This window comes from Rhinolophus sinicus, chromosome 4, assembly GCF_057876585.1.
Source record: "Rhinolophus sinicus isolate RSI-liver-muscle chromosome 4, RSI-T2T, whole genome shotgun sequence".
NCBI lineage: Eukaryota > Metazoa > Chordata > Mammalia > Chiroptera > Rhinolophidae > Rhinolophus > Rhinolophus sinicus.
The window spans coordinates 2,628,403-2,648,626 of record NC_142504.1 but is presented as its reverse complement, the minus strand read 5'-3'; the positions used below and the strand labels follow the sequence as shown (position 1 = coordinate 2,648,626).

At 51.2% G+C, this 20,224-nt stretch overlaps 1 protein-coding gene across 4 annotated transcripts in view; it reads left to right on the top strand.

Moving 5' to 3' along the window:
- The window catches only part of DDC (dopa decarboxylase), a 51,666-nt gene that overhangs the window by 4,691 nt on the left and 26,751 nt on the right, over positions 1–20,224 (top strand). For all 4 annotated transcript variants that reach the window (XM_074341055.2, XM_088797643.1, XM_074341056.2 and 1 more), the window contains exons 2-4: positions 9,298–9,526; positions 12,590–12,703; positions 15,014–15,133. In XM_074341055.2, the coding sequence (XP_074197156.2) occupies positions 9,326–9,526; positions 12,590–12,703; positions 15,014–15,133 (435 nt within the window). In that variant the 5' untranslated portion in view covers positions 9,298–9,325. The remainder of the gene's footprint in view (positions 1–9,297; positions 9,527–12,589; positions 12,704–15,013; positions 15,134–20,224) is intronic.

Sequence of the window (20,224 nt, the reverse complement as noted above, 5' to 3'; positions counted from 1 at the left end):
CAAGGATAGCAGACATCCTGGAACAATTAGGATCTAGGCAAGATGGGGAATGTCTGCATGTTTTTGAAAGAGACAAAATTGTGTCACTCACTGTCGCCTCTTTCCTTCCCCTGTCTGGGCACACAGCCAGGTTAGTTAAAATAGCAAAAATAAGACAAATCCCCTTTACACCTCCACTGATTCAAAGAAATAGTGGGCAGTATACTTACATATGCTTTCCCCTCTTCAAGATGACTTTCTGAAGGTTTCCCGGCTCCTCTTGGAAACTCCACTGGAGTCTGCTGGAAAGTGTGGGAATGGCTGTAGGAGGGTTAGACCCCCACGGCGTTTTAGAAGGGTGGTCCTGAGCTTTCTGTGGGTGCTCACGGGGTCCCTGGAGGAGGATGCTGAGGGCCCGTGTGGACAGTGGATTGGACACGGCTCCGAGAACAACTCCCATTCCATTATGTTCTCCATTGGCTTTGGGGGCCCCTGTAAGCGGTGGGCGTTGGGGCCCGGGCCAGAGGGAAGCCTTCTGGTCCCGAGACTTGACAGAGCCACATATGGAAGCGTTGTGAGCTGTGTGGGCTTACACAGCCCCTGCCTCCCTGAGCCTGTCACCTCATTTCTAGGGTGGGATCGCATTGCTCTTCGCAGAGCTGTTGTGAAGATTGAGACTGGTGGTAAAGTGCTTACATGGGTGCCCTGTGTGCAGTAGCTACTCAGTATTTGTCCCTTTGGAACGGGTGTGGGACAGCAGAACTTGGTCAGCCTCTGCCCGTTTCTGTTTCCTGGGGATCAGCCCAGCTGGGGCTCACTGCTCCCCTGGGGCACCTCCTCTGTGTGTGGTGACAGGGCAGGACCCTGAGTACCCTCTGGTGGCAGACGGTGACCCCCCCCCAGCCCAGGCCGGAGGGCACAGGCCATGTGAGGACATAGGCGGAAGACAGCACAGGTGTATGTGGGGTGGGGGCAGCGGTGGTGGTACAATCACAGATGCCCACGCTCACTGCTCCGTGACCAGCTGTGTGGCCTTGGCCAGGCACTAGCCCCTGTGAACCTTGGTAGCCGGCAGTAACAACACTCCCCGGCAGGATTGTTGAGAATGTTAAGTGAGGTAAGTCCTACAGAGCTGAGCAGGAGGTTGGGAAATACTGATTCGTTTGGCTTGCTGGGCTGTAGGGTGTGACAAGGGCCAGTGTGCTCTCAGGCTTTGACTTGGGGGATGGGAGGGGTGCAAATGCAGGCTTCTCAGCCACGCTGGTGAAAGGCCAGCACCCGTGCCCAGAGAGTAGTGAAAAGTCCACAGTGAATCGAGGAGTCAGTATTTCCCACTGAACCGATTTGTGAAAACATGGAGACTCCCCGAAGGGTGTGCCAAAGCACAATGAATGGACTCCCAGCGACAAGTGTCATAACAGGCGATAAATCAGCCAGAGCCACAGATGTTGCAGCTGTGATGAAAAGAATCAGCCAACTAGAACGTAATTTAATAGACTCGAGTCTATAGAAAAGGCAGATGGTTGTGACCTTTTGTGAACTAGTAATGTGACTTCAAGAGAATAAAAGAAAGGGAGGAAAGAATGCAGGAAAAAATAAAGGGGGGGAAATGGTAACGCGGAGGAGGGGTCTTCCCACGGAAGAAGGATTTCTTCTGGAATAACATTAAAATGGAAACAGAAGGAATATTAAAACTAAAATTACTGGGCAGTGATTCCATGAACTTTTTAGAACAGCGAACAAGAAAGAAAATGATACAATTTGAATGATTTTAAATTTAATTTTTAAAATTTAATTAATTTCAAGGTAAAGTATGAATGAACGATAGAAGCTAGTGGAGATGGGGTCATGTCTACCATGCCTGACAGTGGGTGACGTTTATATCACTTTAGTTTTTGTAGAAAGAAATTGGGCAACAGGCAAAAGAACTGAGAAATGCACCCTCATCATTTCATTGGGGAGTTAATATGGTTGAGAGACAAATGTAATATGGAAACAAAGCCACGAGCACCCTGATGCCGTGGCCCTGCCATTGTCCTCCTAACCGTGCCGCCATCCCCAATAGCCACCAGCTGACAAACCAAGTGGGAGGTGGTGGTGTCCCAGGGACACCGGGACATCTGGGCTCGGCAGTTTTCATAAGGATAAATGTGAGCACTGTGCTAATATAATTCTGCATATTGCAATTATGCATGTAATGTAATTATGCACATTGTAATTAGACACATGGGAGAAGGAAATGGAGAAAGGGTCCCAAGTCACGTGCTTATCCTGAAGACAACTGTTTGAATTGCCTGAAATCAGGAGTAGATTGGAATAATATCAACAAGTTTCACGTTGCTGACTTTTTTTTCCTTTTGAAATTGCAAAAGTTATGAATTTTTTCAATCGCTTTACATTATATCACAATATGATTACAGGGGTGTGAGTGGAAAGCATAGTGTTTTTCTATGGGAGTACAAGCGAAAATCATGACATAATTTCTTAATGGCTCCTTTCCACAGAGAATTGTCGGCCGGGAAAATACTTAGGTGGGGCTTGTATGATAAGTGGGGAATGAATAACAGATGGTGGCACGAGGTCCATTCCTTCCCCGTCCGAGGAGCCGGGCTTTCCCCTGAAGCTTCATCTGTGCCCGTCTCTCTCACATGACCCTGGTGTCCTGTCAGTGCCAGATGAGCCGATGGCTCTGGAGAAGAGGCTTCTGCCTCTCCCCCAACATCAGTGACAATGCACGCTGGAGTCAGACAGCGTTACAGTCCAGGGTGCCCTCTGCCCGCAGCATCTCGCAGCCCCGTGCACCAGGGCGGGAACTGAGGCTGAGGCTGGGAGAGGTCACGACGTGGGCTGACAGCCAGGGCTCACACCCGTTTACCCGGGACCAGATCTGCTGTTCTTTGTATGCCCGGTGGCCACTAAGAGGAAGCACAACCTGTGAGACTGAGTGTGGCAGGGAACCGTCCAATCCGGGCCGGGCTGGCCAGGCAGGAGCAGGCTTCCTGGATGCCCAGCACTGACCGGGTGGGAGACCCTGTGCGTCTGCTCCAGCCTCTGCTGTTCTCTCCTGTGGACAGCAAACTCCGCTGAGATGCTGACGTGGCATGAAGAGCGGAGAGACGACTTACACGCTGGGAGCACCAACCGTAGGAATGGTCCTGTGTCCTGTTTAGAATTCTGTGTGGTGCTTCGTATGGTGGCCATTGGGCAGGTTGAAGAAGCAGTGTCAGACAGGTCCTCTGGCTCCACCATGGGCACACCTTCAGCCAAGAGCTGTCACAGGCCCACTGTCTTCTGGTTTGTCAGTAACATGGAGATAGGGGAGCTGTCCCATGCCCAGTGTGGCCTCCAGGGCGTACTCAGGAAATCGTTACTGGAGGATCAAGGAGAAACTGGTTTTCTGAGTTTCTCATCTTGAGGTTTAGTCCTGCTTTTTACAGGGTTTGTCGCCCATAGTCTGGCCAAAACTGCCGGGCACGCCCTGCATCTGTGCTGGAGTACACTGCCACCAGGAGATGCCAAGCAGTGGTCAGGGTGTGGGGTCCTGCGGTGGCCCTGACCTTGCTAGCCAGCTGTGCACTCTTGGTCCGGTTGCTCAGTCTCTCTGTGCCTCAGCCTTCTTGCCTGTTGAAGGCCGTGATGAAGGTCCTGACAATGTCATCATGAAGATAAAATAAGGACACACAGGCACAGCTTGCCATAGTACTTGGCTCATGTAACTTCATGTAAGTGTTAACCCGTTTCTAAACCTATGAGAGGATCCCTATTTCAACAAGAATGCCCCAATTTACAAAACGTACTTGCGTGAGGGGAAGAGCATGGTAGGGGATGTGGGTGAGGTCCCTGCTTCATTACTGGGAGCACCATTTGGGGACTTTGGCCTGCAGGACAGAGTGGTTGGCAGGAAACACGGCTTCTGCCTCAGCTTCCCTACCGACTAGCTTCACGCTTGGGAAACAGCCCCAGAGCAAAACTGCAGGATTTCCACTGTGTGAACAGATGGGTCTGAGGGCCATGGAAGAGAAATGGGAGTGAAAGCATGTTTCATGCAAGGGGAGGAAGGAGCTGGTTCTCTACAATCACAGCATGAGGTTCATTTGCTCAGCTTAGTAAATTTATGTTTACTTAAAAAAGCAATAGACTTACTTAGAGCAATTTTGGGTTTACAGAAAGAAAAGTGGAGCAGGAAGCACAGAGTTCCCACGTAACCCTGCTCCTCCACATGCCGTTTCTCCTGTAGTGGTGAAAACGTGTGACGACACCACCGCAGTGTCAGGCGCTTAACACGTAACCCCGGTGACTCCTCCCCACAGCACTTTGCGGAAAGCACGTCACACACACTCGTTTTCACAGAGGCTGAGAGGGGGCCGCAGGAAGCTTGAAGATGTGCCACAGCAACATGGTAGGGGGGATAGGGGCCCCGTGACCCCGTTGGGGGTGGCCCAGGCATCTCATGGGCTTGATGTGAGCGTCCATTGCTTCACAGTCTCTGACAAACATGCGAAGCCCTATGAAGTCCTAAATAATGACATTAGCTACAGTCTTCAGTGTTTTGAGGCCAGTGAACAGTTGTTCGTACCATTGGAAACTTCTCATTGTTAGACGCTTCCTGATGGTCTTAGCTGTAAGCTTGAGTCCTGCTGGGTTTATTTATGCTCCTGTATGCACAGAGGAAAATACTCATCAAGAAACCAGTTGATTCAGGGGAAAAGCAGTCAAATTAGTTCTGTGCTGGATTGATACGTCTGTGCTCCAGGGAAAAAAAGAAAGACAAAGCCCCCCAGTCCCAGAAGCACACGTGTTTTTTGAGTCATGATTTATGGTTCATTTTTCCTGGAATAGTGTAAAACGAACGTAAACACTTTCTTTTTTATCAAGACAGAAAACGAAAGCCAGGAAAGGCTGAACGCGGTCTGCAGGGCCCCAGGGTTGAAGCGAGACCGTGACTGAGTGCACCAATAGGCAGAACCACGGACAGACTCAGTGCCTCTGTGGCCCCCCCTTCCCAGAGGGCACTCAAATGGTGGACTTGGCTGGTCCTGTGCATTTTGGGTGTGTGTCACCACAAAAGATCTGCATCAAGGTCCCACACGCTCAATGCCACCCCCACGGCCAATGAAACATCAAGGGCCTGGTTGGGTTCTGGCCAATCACTGTGGTGGGAGTTAGATTCTAGTGGTCCAGGAAGGGGAGTGTTTCCAACTCAGACCTCAGGGACTCCTTAAGGAGAGGGAAGTCCAAGTTCGAGTTGAAAGCCAAAGGCCTAGTTGGTGCTGGGCCTGGAAGGCCAGAGGCTGAGCATGAACTGTACTTGAGAGGCCTGGGTGGGGGAGGATCCTAATTCTGTCCTGAATTCTGGGCCATCATGGTCTCCTGTGGCTGCTTTGTGGCAGACATGTGATGGGCTGGCAGTTCTGGCTGTCTTAAAGGCAGAGAGGAGGGTATAATGTGGCCTGTTTGAGCAATAAAATGTTCGGAGGACCGAAAGGTTTTCCACTCATTCCTTCACTCGTTCCTGCTTCATCCAGGAAATGCTCACAGTTCACATGGTTGTCCAGGGTCTGTGGTAGGTGCTCACAAAGAAAACAGGAAGAGCTGAGGACCCTGCTGTATTGGGGAAGCCCTCGGTTAACAGGCTGTCAGTGGGATGATGAATCAGCCAAAGCGAGCAACCCCAGTCAGTCAGGAGGTGTGTGGGCGCACACGGGAACCCACCCTCCCTGAGCACTTGGGGCGGGGCTGTGCTGTGCCCCTCACTGATGGAGGAGATGTCGGGCCAGACGTCCAGCCTGAGACGGCTCAGCGCTCCATGCCGTGTGGACGGGGCTGCCCGTAAAATGCCGGGGAGCACAACTGCTGGCCAGCACCGCCACTGCCACCACATGTCAATAGAAGTTGTTCCAAGGGCCTGGAAAGGCATCAGTCATAGCCTCTATCATCAGCTACGTCTTCCAGTCAATATTTGCCCATCTTGGGAGCACAAAAAAATCAAACAGCTACAAAATGAGCACAAGATTCTCTGGCTTTGCATCAAGAGCCTCCTAAGAAAGTCTTTGTGGGAAATAAGCAGCAAAGAATAACCAGGTGTCATCTTACAGTTTGACTGGGGCTTTTCCTTTTGGGGACACGTTGGTGTGTGTCTGTGTATTTTTCCCTGAGGCATCCTGTGTTGGCCACCTGTGCTCTTCCATCGCCGTGAGACGGAAGCAGCGGATGCCCCCAGAACCCACACGTCTTCCTTAACCTTGCACAGCACCTCACTGTGAATCTTCACCTGTGCGTTGCGTGCGTTGCCCCTCAGTTGAACAAAGAGAGGTTGCTTGAATATTTATTTTAAAAGTCATTTGTAACAGTCAGCCACACCGTACGAGTTGTAAAAGGCGAGAACATGAGATTTGACTACATAAACACTGACATTTTTATAGGTCAGAATAAAATGATAAGCAAAATCAGGTCAAACATAAATGAAGAACTCGTCTGCAAAATCTACCAGACATCAGGGTGAACATATTAGAGAGTTTGCAATTAAATAAAAATAGTGGAAAAGAGTGCAACGAACAAGCAATTCATGCAACCATCACGGCAAATGACAAAGAGGTGGTGGTAAAACTGTTGAACCGCATTAATAAAAGTAAAATGAAATCGTTAATGCCTGTCAGACTTGCAAAGCCTAAAATGAGAACTCAAATCCAATGTTGGTGACTGTGTGGCAAAACGGGGATTCTCATTCACTCCCTGTGGGGGAGTATTTTGGTAAATCAAAAAAATAAACAAAAATTCTGAGGACAAGTTTGGCCATATAATTTAAGAACGCTAAAAATGTATTTCTCTATAAGAAATTATAAGATACGTTCTTCCTTTTACAAATTTTAAATGCAAAACAAGGTGCAGAAATTTAAATATGAGGTTGCACATCTGTGTTTTATAGAAAAGCTAATCACTAATTTATTGAAGGCTTATTTTGTGCATCTGTGCTAGGCTGTCCCCATGTACTTATCGAATTATCACAAAAAAGTTACCTGAGGTAGTACTGTTATCATGATTTTTGTTTTTAGTTAACATCAACCACAATAGCCATTTACTTCAGGTCGTGCAGCTAATAAACACTGAGTCAGAGACCTTGGTTCTCCATCCTCAAGTGTCGGCCATTAGGTGACAATCTGAAATGACCCAAATGTTCACCGATGCACACTGTGGATACTGGACATTCCAATTGTGAAACACCACACGATCCTGAGAAATCATGCCATAAAAAGGATTTGAAATCATGGGACATGTGCTCTTCATGGCCGAGTGGAAAAAGCAAGCCGGCAAAAAGACCTGCAGTTGGATTCAGTTTGGGGTTGCATTTGAACCATGTCAACAGGAAATACTTCCACTTGATGGAAAACCAAATTTTACTCTATGTGCAAAATTCAAAATTGTCAGTCACTCCCAGTGAAAACTTAGTTTCGAAGGCTGCAGGCCCAGGGGATTATAAACTGGGAGCCACACATTCCAAGCTGTGTGGCTTTGCACTGAGATGCTTTGGAAACAGGGTGTGACACTTGGATGATAAGCAGACCTTTTCTGGGCCCTGGGCTATGACATGCAAAGATGCAGTGGAACTTCAAACATGCACTTTAGTTTTTCTCCTGCTGTTATTTTGTCGTTTCTTGTGGCTGTAGCTCAGGATCTTATCTTATATCCTCACTGCTGTCACGCCTACATTCACCAGATAAAAAAATGTACCTAATAACATTGAACATTGAAATAGGGGAGCTGACATAATAATCAGCATTAAAGAACCTAAAACCTTTCCTTCAACGTCAGCTACACTGTTGGTGTAGCAGAGAACACCCTGAACGGAGAACATTGGACAGAACACTCAGGAAAGGAAAGGCATCTTCAAGCTGATTCACATCTGACAAAGACCCTCTTCAGTCAGGCTTCTTTGAGCCCTCTTACCAGCTAGGTCCCCACTTTATCATGATGAGCCCAGTTTTGTCAGAGAATCCTGCTAAGCCAGTTTATCCAGGATGCCTCTACCTTGGGTACCCAGTGGAGCTCTTCCTCTACTCTGGACACCTGTCCAAGTGGCTTTTAGTAAGTTTCCATCTACCCTCTTACCCTACCCATTGGCTATCAATCCCTGCTTGCCTCTGTTATATTGGGGGTTAACTTTGGTCTCTCTCCCCTATTGCAGTAGTCTTTAAAAAAAATCTGTCTTGCTGTGTTTAACAAGTTTCTGGTGAATAATCTCTCTTAAACACCTTTAACTTCATAAAAATTGTCAAAACAAAACAAAAACCCAGCACAGACAATAGGAAACAGAACAAGTTCTGGGGATGTGATATCAAGATTATCACCCACGCTGTTTATAGTGGATGTAGAATTGTCCCCCATGGGAATGTCAATCTTGAATTATAAAGCTTGGAACTATGGCAGGAATTCAGGAATGCATCCCTTGCTTAGCATACAATTGTCTCTTACAAATATAGGAAACATTCTGGGAGGACACATGCCAGAATTTTGAGTCATAGGATTCTAGGTGGATATTTTTCTTTGTGGTGTTCAAGTTTCCTGTTTTGAAAATATAGTTGATTCTTATTATCCACAGATTCCCTATATGCAAATTCACCTACTTGCTAAAATTTCTTTGTAATCCCAAAGTCAATACTTGTGGTGCTTTTGTGGCCATTCACGGACTTGCACATATACAGTGGGATGGGAAATTTGAGTCACCCAGCTGAGCTCGAACAAGGCAATGCCGTCTGCCTTGTTTTTCAACAAGTAGTCTGTTTGGTGCCACATTCTACGTATTTTGGTATTATTCTTAGTTATGTCACTGTTTAAAATGACCTGCAAATATAGTGCTGAAGTGCTGTCTAGGGTTCCTACGTACAAGAAAGCTGTGATGTACTACATGCAGAAAATACATGTGTAGATAAACTTCACTCAGGCATGTATTACAGTGCTGTGGGCCATGAGTTCTAAGTTAATGAACCAATGTATATTAAACTATCATTAAAAAGCACACATTAGAAAGGTTATGTATTGATTTCTCCTTCTCTCTCTCTCCCTCTCTCTCTCTCTATTCCTGTGACTTTCAACAAACCTTTCCTTGCTTTCTCACTTTTTAAAGTCTCATGAATTCTTTCACATTCTGCAAATGACCAGGGGTAATTTCTACACCAAGACACTCCTGACTTGGGGTCTGGTGGCCCCTGGGGTATTTGGGGCATCACCCATGTGACCCTAGCAGTTGGTTTGCTTGGATTCACCCTACTGCAGTTTAGAGGTTCATGTTGGCCCTTTGATTTCTTTTTTCTCTCTGTCCAGTTCTCACCTCTGACGAAGGCCAGTCACCATGAACGCCAGTGAATTCAGAAGGAGAGGGAAAGAGATGGTGGATTATGTGGCTGATTACATAGAAGGTATTGAAGGACGCCAGGTCTATCCTGACGTGGAACCCGGCTACCTACGTCCCCTGATCCCCACCTGCGCCCCCCAGGAGCCAGACAAGTACGAGGATATCGTGAGTGACATTGAGAAGATAATCATGCCAGGAGTAAGTATGTCAAGGTTGGGAACGGGAGGACTGGGGTTAATGCTGGGTATCAGGTGACTCACATGTACTATTTCCCCTACTCCTCACCACCATCCCATTGGACAGAAACTCTTACCATTTCCATTTTACAGCTCGGGCCACTGTGGCCCAGAGAGGTTAGGTAATTAGCCTTAGGTCACACAGCTACTAACTGACAGAGCCCGAACTGCAGCGCAGGTCTGTGTTCCAGGCAGTGAGTGAGCTCTCCCCGCAGCCCCCCACGTCAGTCCCCTGCCATGAGACCCCGGTATACGGCATATGGTCATGGTGGTTGCAGGAGGAAAGACCCTGGTGGCTGGTTTCAAGTAAGTCCATTGCTCAAAATGAAGCATTCTCCTACAGTTTGTGTTTGGCAGCGGGTAAGGCGCTCTGTGTAAGAAATGGTTTATTTATTTTATTTGTGCATGGGCGATGTGGACTGTGCTCAAGCTGAGCTTGGCGTGTGGTGCTCGGTGGGGCTGCAGACAGGGGTCGCAGGACCAGGGCCTGTCGGCCACAGGAGCACCCTGTAGCTTTGTGTGTGCACAAGGTTTCCCTGCAGGGAGCTCGCCTGGAGCATCAGCGTGGCAGGGCGGCCTCAGGTCCTCCATCCCTTCCCCTCGTTTTCAGACAGGACGGCAACGCTCAGACCAGTGACCAGGGGGCAGGAGGGGCCCAGCCCTGGGACATCACTGCTCAGCAGCCTGGGATCCAGCCTTCTGCTCTCACTCCCTCCTCCCAGGAGACTTTCCCTGACATTTGCGCTCTAAGCCAAGCGCAGGGTCTGGTTCTCACGGAGAAGTTGTTCTTGCTGAGAGGCTGTGCAAACACACTAAGCCCTGGGCTTCCAGCCCCTCCAGGGGGAGGGGCAGTTAAATGTCAGCAGGTGGGGTCCTGGTCTGCTCCAGCTGCCATACAAAAGGTCGCTGCTGGGCAGCTCACACAACAAACATTTGCTTCTGGGCTCGAGGCCGGGGTCCCAGATCACTGTGCCCCAGATCTGGCTCCTGCTTGCATGTGGCAGCCTCCTCCCCGCGGAGGGGCCCACTTCATGATCTAATCAAACCCTAATCACCCCCAAACGTCCCAGCTCCCAACAAAGCATCACATTGGGGTTGGGGCTTCCACACAGGAATTGGGGGACATAAACCTGCCGACCAAACGGGGAGTACGAGAGACTGTGGGATTCTTTACACTTGGTTAGATGGGGGCACTCAACGTGCAGAGCTGTGCGGGACGTGCAAGGCTGGGGGCAGGGCCCTGGGGGGAATTCCAGCCCCACCTGGTGCTTGCTGTGTGACTTCAGGGAGAGCAGCTAAGATCTCTGGGCGCGACTGGATGGCTAGTGTAGGGACAGCCATCTTGAGTGCTGAGTATTCATTGAGACGGAAAGCAAAGGGGCTGGTGTCCCTAGACAAGAATCACTCTTGTCCTTTCCCAGGTGTCAGGGCAGGTAGAGAGAGGCCAGGAGGCCCTGGCCACATCCTGCTCCCGTGGGCCCCTCCCCCCCAGAAATATGGAAAATTATGCTCCCTGAGTACATTGCTGAAAGTACGCGTATTAACATTATGGAGTGACCTTTTTTTCTTTGACGTGAATGTTTACTTTTTCCTTTTGATTTTTAAATGAAATTACAATACTTTCCAGGCCCCTGAAAACACTGTGAGCCTGGCCACTGAGCTGGCTGTTCCTCACGGCCCTCTCAGCCCTCCCCCCCGCCTCTCCTGCCTCAGCCCTGCAAGCTCCAACTGAGCTGAGTGCCCCCTCTCCCCAGACCATTCCCCGCCCTTCACAGTCCCACAGCCCCCTGCTTGTCCCTCTGCTGAGAAACCCCTGAGCCTGCACCCGCCGCCCCCCACGCCTCACCAGGCTAAATTGCTTTGTCCTCCAAGGGGCCTTCCCTGCCCCTGTCCTGCAGATGTGGGGGTGGCTGAGTTGCAGTGGGACCCCGTCTTAAGTCCCCACGACCACAAACCCTGCTGAACTCTCCTGGTTTGGGAGCCCTCCCAGTCGGCTGCCTTCATGCTCTGGGGTCTCCATGCCACGTCTCACAATGGACAGTTAATAACTGGTGTTATCCGTGAAGGAATGTTTGCCTTTTGGCCCAGACTCAAAATGACTAACGTTGGCAAAACACCCCCACAGGCTGGGGGAGTCTGAGACAAGCCTGGTGAAGGGGACCCTGGGGGACACACTGGGTGCACACTTTGTTTTACCTGAGAGGATGTGGGTGCTCAGAGAGGTGCTTTCCACGGCCTGAGATCACCCAGAAAATCCAAGCGGCTGGCTGTCCAGGGGTGCCCCCAGCCCCCATGCAGCTGATGTATGCTGGGTTAAAGAGTGCTGAGGTTGGGGGTGGGGGGACAGGCTGCTGGATCATGTCTCCTGGACAACAAGTAAGAGCTTGTAACCCGAGTGGAGACTGAATGACCATGCCTGGCACCTCCCCCCTCCTCTGAGAGGTGGGGGTGTCTTCAGGGATTTATTCTGCTCTCACATGAGAGGCATGTCATGGAGAAGAAATTAAAGAAGCAAAAACTGGGCCACAGCCCCACGTTTTCTCTCCTCCCCCGATCTTCTTCCTAGACTCTGAGATTCTCCCAGCCAGCCACAGTCACCTCGAAGATCTTCCCGCCCCCTGAAAGGGTGTGCCTGCATGTCCCCTCCCGCTTCTGATGCCAGGTGTGGCCTCACTGCTGCCTGGCAGGGCTGGGGCACAGAGGGGACCAGGCATCTGAGGGATGATGGAGCCATGCTGGGCTGGAGGGAAGGAGGTGGCAGGAAGGCCAGAGGAAGAAACCTCAAAAATCTGTCCTTTTTCATAATTTTTCTGATATAGACTTTGTTTTTGTGGAGCACTTTGGAAAACCAGGCTTCTAACACAAAGAGATGAGCCTCGGGTTTAAGCCGCACCTGACAAGCACACCTGCCCAGAATTTCAAATACAGTTGAGAGAACTCACTTGCTGTGGCAAACTGAGGGTCCTGGGTCCTGGGCTGCAGGGGGTTCCCCTTGCACCCAAGTAACCGCCTGTCTCCCATGCAGGTGACCCACTGGCATAGCCCCTACTTTTTTGCCTACTTTCCCACGGCCAGCTCGTACCCGGCCATGCTCGCGGACATGCTATGTGGGGCCATCGGCTGCATCGGCTTCTCCTGGGTGAGTGATGGGGTGACCCAGGGGCCCTGCTACGGGGACATGCGCCTGGCTTCAGAGGGTGACATCAGGTGGCAGTGCCCCTGTGGGAGCGGAGAGGGTGCTTCATAAGGAAGTGAAACACAGGGAAATACAGAGACAGTTCTGGAAGGTTATCAACCAAAAGGCAATCCTGCACAGCTGTAGTTTGGATTAAAATCTGTCCTGGGTTTCTGCAGTCCACGCCTGGAAATCTGCATTTCCACCAAGCGCCCAGAGGCGTTCCAGGTGATCTGCAGTTTGAGAAATGCCACTGCCCGTGTCCCATCCCATCTGTTCTCAGGGACAGGCCCCACTCTGAGGAATGCTGGTGATGCAGAGCAGGCAGCTCTGGAAGTGGGGCCAGCTCCTGCCCCCCCCCCCCACACCAGCCCAGCCCCATCTCATCTGGCGACAAAATGCTAGAAAGAGCCCTGCTCAGAAGGGGGCAGGGCTGGCCCTCCCTGTGGCTCTGCTCCCAGCACGGCCCCACTGGCTGGACGCCTGCTCCCCAGAGGCACAGCGAGGACACAGAGATGCCCGCCCACGGTGCCAGGGCTCCCTGGCTGCTCCCCCTGCGGGAACTTCAAGGTGAAGGTCTACCCTTGGCCTGTTGGGTCTGAGTGTCCACTTGCCTGTCCCTCGGCGCTGAGGGGACTCATGTGTTGACTCCACTGAATCAGGGCCTGAGGCGCGGGAAGGAAAGGGCAGTTTATGAACACATGGGGTCCAACACTGGGACGTGTCGCTGCCTGCTCCCCACCCCCCATATGTCCCAGGTTGCTGGAGTGGGGTCAGAAGCTGCAGCCTACAGGAAGGGTCAGAGCGTCCCCCAGCTCTCTGCCCTGCTCCTCTGTCAGGCGCCCTGAGGCCACCCTCTCCACGGGGGGAGGGGGAGGGGGCACTATGGCCACAGCCTCTGTGACCTCGATGACCTTCCTTTGTGTGGATGGAGTACACCCCCTTCTGAAGGTCGTTTTGTTTCCTTACATACCGCAGCAGACGCCATCTGGTGGTCCACAGCCGACCTGTCCCTTCACGGTGATATGGCTTAGATCCCCTCTTGTGTCTGTTCTTTCTGAAAACAGTCTGATTCCTCTGGGACCCTGGAGAGCTGCCACACCATCTCTAGGCTGTGGTGCTGGCTGAGTGTGGGGTCACTAACAGTGAGTGCAGGTTCCTCTGCCTGGAGCTGGGCTTCACTGGGATGGGAAGGGCCCTCCGAGGGGGCTGATGAGCAGGAGAAGGTTCTGTCATTCTAACCTGTGGCGCTTCAGGAGCTGGTGGACATGTGGACCGGAGGCCCTGAGCAGCACGGTGACGAACACATGGCGGGGGGTGGGGGGGGCGGCTCAGTCCATCCTCAGGCGGGCGAAGGCCAACTGCACTCCGTGTGCAGGAAAGTCCTTAGAGCACCATCTCGAGAGCTTCAAACACAAGGCCAGTGCCCTATCCAAGGCTCCCAGGCAGTTCAGCTGCCTAGAGGATACCTCCTGACTGGTCCAGTCCCCTTAGACTCACTGTGACTGTGGACGAGGTTCCAACCAGGAGGCTTTCTAGATCCTTCTGTGAGTAAACGGATGGTTAACTGAGAAGCACGCGGTGCTGGGGCGTCCCCACGGCCTATGCCTTCCCCTCGTCCCCCGTTCTCTCAGGAGTGCTGGTCAGAGCACCTGTTTGAAACATGCTCCTGGCATTCTCATGGCATCTGGGATTGGACAATTTTAACACGGGTCAAGTGGCAGATTAAACCCTGCTGCTGCTCCTGAAATTCTGCATGACCTGGCCCCTTATTCCGACACCAGCCCCTAGAGAACAGTGGCAGAGAAAGGGGAGGAGGATGACGTGCTCACCAGGGGACATGTGCAAACCCTTGCACACGGTGGGCACAGGGCTTCCCGTGGCAGGTCTGGGGTCTGGAAGTGTGGTTTCCTCCAGTCCCAAGTATAGGAGAAGTGAGGACACTGATGGGCCAGGCGCCCAGCACCACGCCGGCCCAGATCTTCCCAGTAATGCCTCAGAGCCTCTAGGTGGAAGGAGGGGACCTGCTGCCAGCCCGGTCCGTGGGTCCCATCTCCACCGCTGCTTCTCCCTGCATCTCCAACATTCACCTCCTCACCTGAATTCCCACCCACGATGGGTCTCCTGAAAATGTTTAAAAACGTCTGTTAAATTGATAAAATATAAGTGACAGCAGTGACGGAGTATTCCTGTCTATCACATCCCTTTATCAAACTGACAGGAAGTGGAGGGCAGCTGGCCTGTGGTTAATTCCCACCCTCCCTCCCACAACAGGCTGCAAGCCCGGCCTGCACAGAGCTGGAGACGGTGATGATGGACTGGCTTGGGAAGATGCTGCAGCTGCCAGAGGCGTTTTTGGCCGAGAACGCTGGCGAAGGGGGTGGGGTGATCCAGGTAAGGTGGGGAGGGTGGGGGGCCCAGCTCTCTGGGGTGCAGGTTCCACAGAGGGACCATGGCTTCAGAAAAAAGAGGTGTCCTCCTGTTTCTTCTGGAGAGTGAGCAGGGCTGTGCTGTTAGGAAAACCAGATCTAGATTTGATACTGGGTCCTCCAGGGCCCTATTCCTGGTACACAGAATGGTAGCTGTCACTTAGCAGGTGCCTAGTAAGAAACACAGCAGCAACTGACATTGGCGTTGTGTCCCAGTTGCCAGCCACCACGCCTGAGCACTCTCCAGATGTTACTTAATTCTCACAACAACAACATGAGTTCGAGGCCATTTCGATCCCCCTATTGTACAGGTGAGGAAACTGAGGCACAGAGAAGGGAGGTGACTTGCCCATGGGTTCCCAGGTGCTAAGTCCCACAGGTGGGGTCTGAGCCCACATCTGTGTGATGGCAAAGCCATGATCTTCACCACCACGTGGGGCTGTCCTCAGTGAGACAAGGGCAGCTGTGGCCACATGCGTCAAAGGCTTCTAGAAAGTGCTGGGCCTGTGGGAGCCAGAAGTTCATCTAAAGATGCTGCCTTTTCTATGTGCCAATTTAATTCATTCTCTCATCCGGCACGTACCCTTGAGAGAGACTATGTGCCAGAGCATGCATCAGGGGTGGCAGACACAAATGACAGTGACGGCAATGTGTCTGCCCACTGGGGGCTGCAGCACAAATGCCTCTAAGAAGGCGGGCTCTGTGCTTTTTAATCTCCTAGCAGCGAATATGGACTCTACTGAGCCCACCACCCTCCCTGACACCTTTCCTCTTATCAAGTATATGATGATAATATTGGGAAAGCGCTGTTTCCTTTGAAACAAAAGGGGATTTCCCTTTTCAGATATTGCCTTCTCAAAGGCTGCAAGAACTAATTAAGGCAGCTGTCACTCTGCCCGCTGGACCACTGAGAACACTGAGGTACGGATACCCCACCTGGCTGGCGTGGCCAAAGGAAACCAGGAAGCAAGCTCCTAATTTCCGGACCTGACACTGCTCAGCCAGATCGGCATTTGTCAACTCCCGAATGTCAGTTTTCTGTTGCTGCTGCCCCAAATTCTAGTGGCTTCCAACAAAACAAATCTGTCATCTTAGAGTTCAGTAGGTCAAGCATCTGACACGGGTCTTCCTGGGCTAAAATTAAGCTTGACACCTTGGAGGCTATAGGCGAGAATCTTTCCTTGACTTTTTTAATTTCTAGAAGTTTCCTATATTCCTTGGCCATGTCCCCTCCCTCATCTTCAAAGCCAGCAGCGCTGCGTCTCTCTGACCCTTCCTTCATGGTCACAGTTATTTATCCACCTGACGACGGACGGCTCTCCATTTAAGGGTGCATGTGATGAGACTGGGTCCATCCAGATAATCCAAGATAATCCCCTGGGTCGAGATGCTTAACTTAATCACATCAGCAAGATCCCCTTTTCCAGGTCAGGTAAATAGTCACAAGTTCCAAGATTAAGTCATAGACACCTTCGGCAGATCCTTATTTTGCTGGCCACACAGGACATGTCAATGTCACTGTGGGGACCTGGGTCTGCCCTTAGCAATTGGATTCAGCAGGTTTTGGGTGGGCCCAGGAATGTGCATTCCGTCGTGCACCTCAGGTCGTCCTGACGCAGAGATCCCGGCCCCGCTCTGCTAAACAGGCCACATGCTGTGACGGATGGGACTTCTCCAGACCAACGGGCCGCTGTGGCCAGGCTTAGACCCACTGGCTCTGTCCTCATCCGCTTCTCAGTCTTTCCATATCACATCACTGATTCTGAGTGGGAAGCTGATGAAAAGCATTGGCTACGAGGCCAGCAAAGCTTCCATGTGATGCTGTGACCCAGGCTGGAACTTAACACAACAGCAATGCTGATTTCCTCACAAATGCAAAGTATTTCAGGTGTGGACAGTTTCCTCCTGGTCACAGTTTATGCAGCCTGGCCAACCTCAGTGACAGAGACGACACACTGAGACAGCACGTCCACATGCCCTTCTGGCCTTGGGAAGGGTAAGGGGGCCGCGGCACTGACTGTCCCACATCGTCAGCTCATCCTGGTGGGGCAGGCGCTTCCAGCCCTGGTCCATTCGCCCTGAGTCTCCAGGGGCACACGGTCGGCCTTCTCTGACAAAGAGCAGAGCCGTATTGACAGAAAACACAGCATCCGCACTGGGAGGAGGGGTGCTGCTCACAGGGGTGCCGTGACGGCGCACTGCAGCCTGGACGCTCGTGGCAGACTTACTTTTTCTGTATAATCCACACATTCCACCAAGGGCTCCTTTTTTCATTTGTTCCATTCATTTGGACAACTCCCTCCCCTGCCCCAGCCTTTGGTGAATCCCATTCCTCGGAGACCTCCTCTTTCTTCCTCTGGGACTTTTTCTCCCACTAAACTGTAGTTACCACGCGGGGCCCTCTGCTCGTCTTCTCAGGAGTTGGGAACCTGCATCCATCATGTTGGGTTGTCTCTTGTTTTCTTTTCTTGTCGTTTTTTCCTCTGTATTTTGGGGGAATTACTCATGATTTTCTCTACATCGTTTCAGTTTTCCACATTGCCAGTTTTTTGACCTCAATGTCCCCTTTCTATGGGTGAAAACTTGATATTCATTGTTCAAATGGAAGAAAGACAGGAGCATTTTGAGGCATACTTTCAGTGTGTGTGTGTAAACGAATAGGGATAATACAATATGTGCATTCAGATTTTTCTCTATGGTATTTTACTTACTATTTTATTGAGCATTTCCCATTACTCACATATTCTTTGAGAATATTATTGCGTGATTTTCTGAGATGTGTCACAATTCAGATAAATAACATGAGTACTTATGCTGTGCCAAAATTTTCAGTCTTGTAAATAATATTTCTGAGGACACCTGTTAGGATGAGGTGCGACGGTCTCCTCAGGTGGTCAGCTTCCTGCCGGGGCTCTTGGTGCTTGAACCCATATTGACCATTCATACTCGACCACAAATAAAAATGACCAGAGAGTTTCTGGCTCATGGGATTTACAACTGAAGCAGTTTCACTTTGAGTTCTTTTCAGCCCTAACCCGATGCCACCTTCATCTGATGCTGTTCAAAACCGTACCAAGGCCCCAAGATCTGAGCAAGTCTGCACTGAACTTTGAAGCTCCTTGGCGTGAACGCCTGCCCTGAGCTAGGAGTGTGTGCCTATTTCGTGGACTTTGGGTTGTCACTTTTCAGCCTCCAGATATTATTGAGGGCCGGTTGCATTATAGACAATCTTTTCTGTCCAGGAGGAAACTGAGCCCCAGAAAGGTAGTGTAGCCGGCCCGAGAGCACAGGCCTGTCAGAAGCAAGCACATACATCCACGTGTGGGGCCTGTGGGTGCCACACCAATCGCCCCTCAGCCCTCGGGCGACAGTGTGCAGCAGTGTGCATGCTTGGGCTGCGGTGTGCTCATTTTCCAGAGGCAATGGCAGCCCTGGCATGGGGTGGGATTAATCCTGGCACCTGTTGGCCCAGGGATGCAACACACTCCTCCTTGGATCCGCTCGGTTTGCTGGACGAGAGCAGACAACGTGTCTGTGTCTGTGTTGCCCTTCCCAGCTGGCAAGGCTGATTGATTGTCTGTAATTTGCAAGGGCCCAGAGGGCACCGAGCTTGGTAACAGCCCTGGAGCCCCAACTGCAGGGAATGCTGAGCCCCTCAGAGCCGTCTGCATAGGCGCACGGACAGGCATCTGAGTCAAATGGCAAGTCATCCTCTGAGCTGGGCCAACAGGGCTGCAAAGTGGTCTCTTAATTGGGTTTGAAAGCTCTCATGGAAGAAAAGGCAATTTCCTGCCATGTGTGGCATGACAACACCCAGGAAATAAAGGGCCAGTTCTGCTCACAGCATCAGCGACCCAGCTCAGCTCTCACCATGCTTCCTTCTGCCTCTTGGCGGGTTTGCCATGGCAACCTTTGTCTGCTGCCGTCAGCGAAGGTGTCATTATGCTCTCTGAGCGCAAGACTAGTCACCCCCTGCCATCCCTCCCTCATGCCTCCACAGGGATCTGCTTCCAACAAAGGGCTCAGAAATCCACGTGTCTTCTGCTCCCCTCTGCCAAGGCACTGGGTGCGCGAGGGACCAGTATGTCTTTGGGCATTTTTAAAATCAGTTTTTGTTGCCTGAAGGAGGAGACTTTTCTCTCAGGATGTGGACAGAGCCCAAAGGAAACCCCTAGTGAACTGGCATGGTGATTCTAAGCTTTTCCTTAGGATGTAGTTACGAGGGGACTGGACATTTGGGGGGGTCACCTGACTCCAGGGCCTCAGGTAGAAGTGGGGTTTGGAGAGAAGCCACAAGCCCACATGAGTTCTGGGGTGACAGGACCCCAACCAGGACCTGTGCCTTTAATAAGGTTTTAACGGTCCAGGTCCAGTGAGGACGAATGAGGCAGAGGACGGGTCCATGACACGCAGCATGTGGGGACACAGGAGGAATGGCCACCCAAGGGGACTGCCGGTGCCCACCCTCAGGCAGCTCCGATGCCCTGCGAGAGCTGCCTAACCACATCTAAAACCGGGTGGTCTGAAACCCACCGAAAACCTGTTAGAGAAAATACCAACTGAAGAAGACGTCGAACCCCTTTTAGAGGCTGAAGTAAGAAGATGACGTATGTGTTTACGTGTCCACCCATCTGAGCTGCAGACTCCAAGTCAACGTACTGACCTTTACGTTTCACCCGTCTTCCCAAAGGGCATGAGTTCAGAGAAGAATAAATGTATTAAATTGGTAATAAAAACAGGAAATCAGGATCAATGAAGGGAGAATCAAATGTTAGCGACAGGTTTTTAAGTTGTATGTTTCTCTATAAAACTCTAAAATCTTACCTGTCTCCACCTTTAACATTGTTTTCTTTCCAGTGTTAATCGTGTTTAGCGCCTGGGTCTCTCCTAAGATTTACTTCAGACACTGTGACAAGCAGAGAGAACAGGGAAAGCTGCTCATAGATGTGTGTGTGTGGGGGGGGGGGGGGCACCAGCCTGGAAGGGACCAGTGTGGGCTCCCTCCTAACCGTGCCCCTCGCTAGCCTCTGACTTGGGGCAACCGAACCCCTCCGAG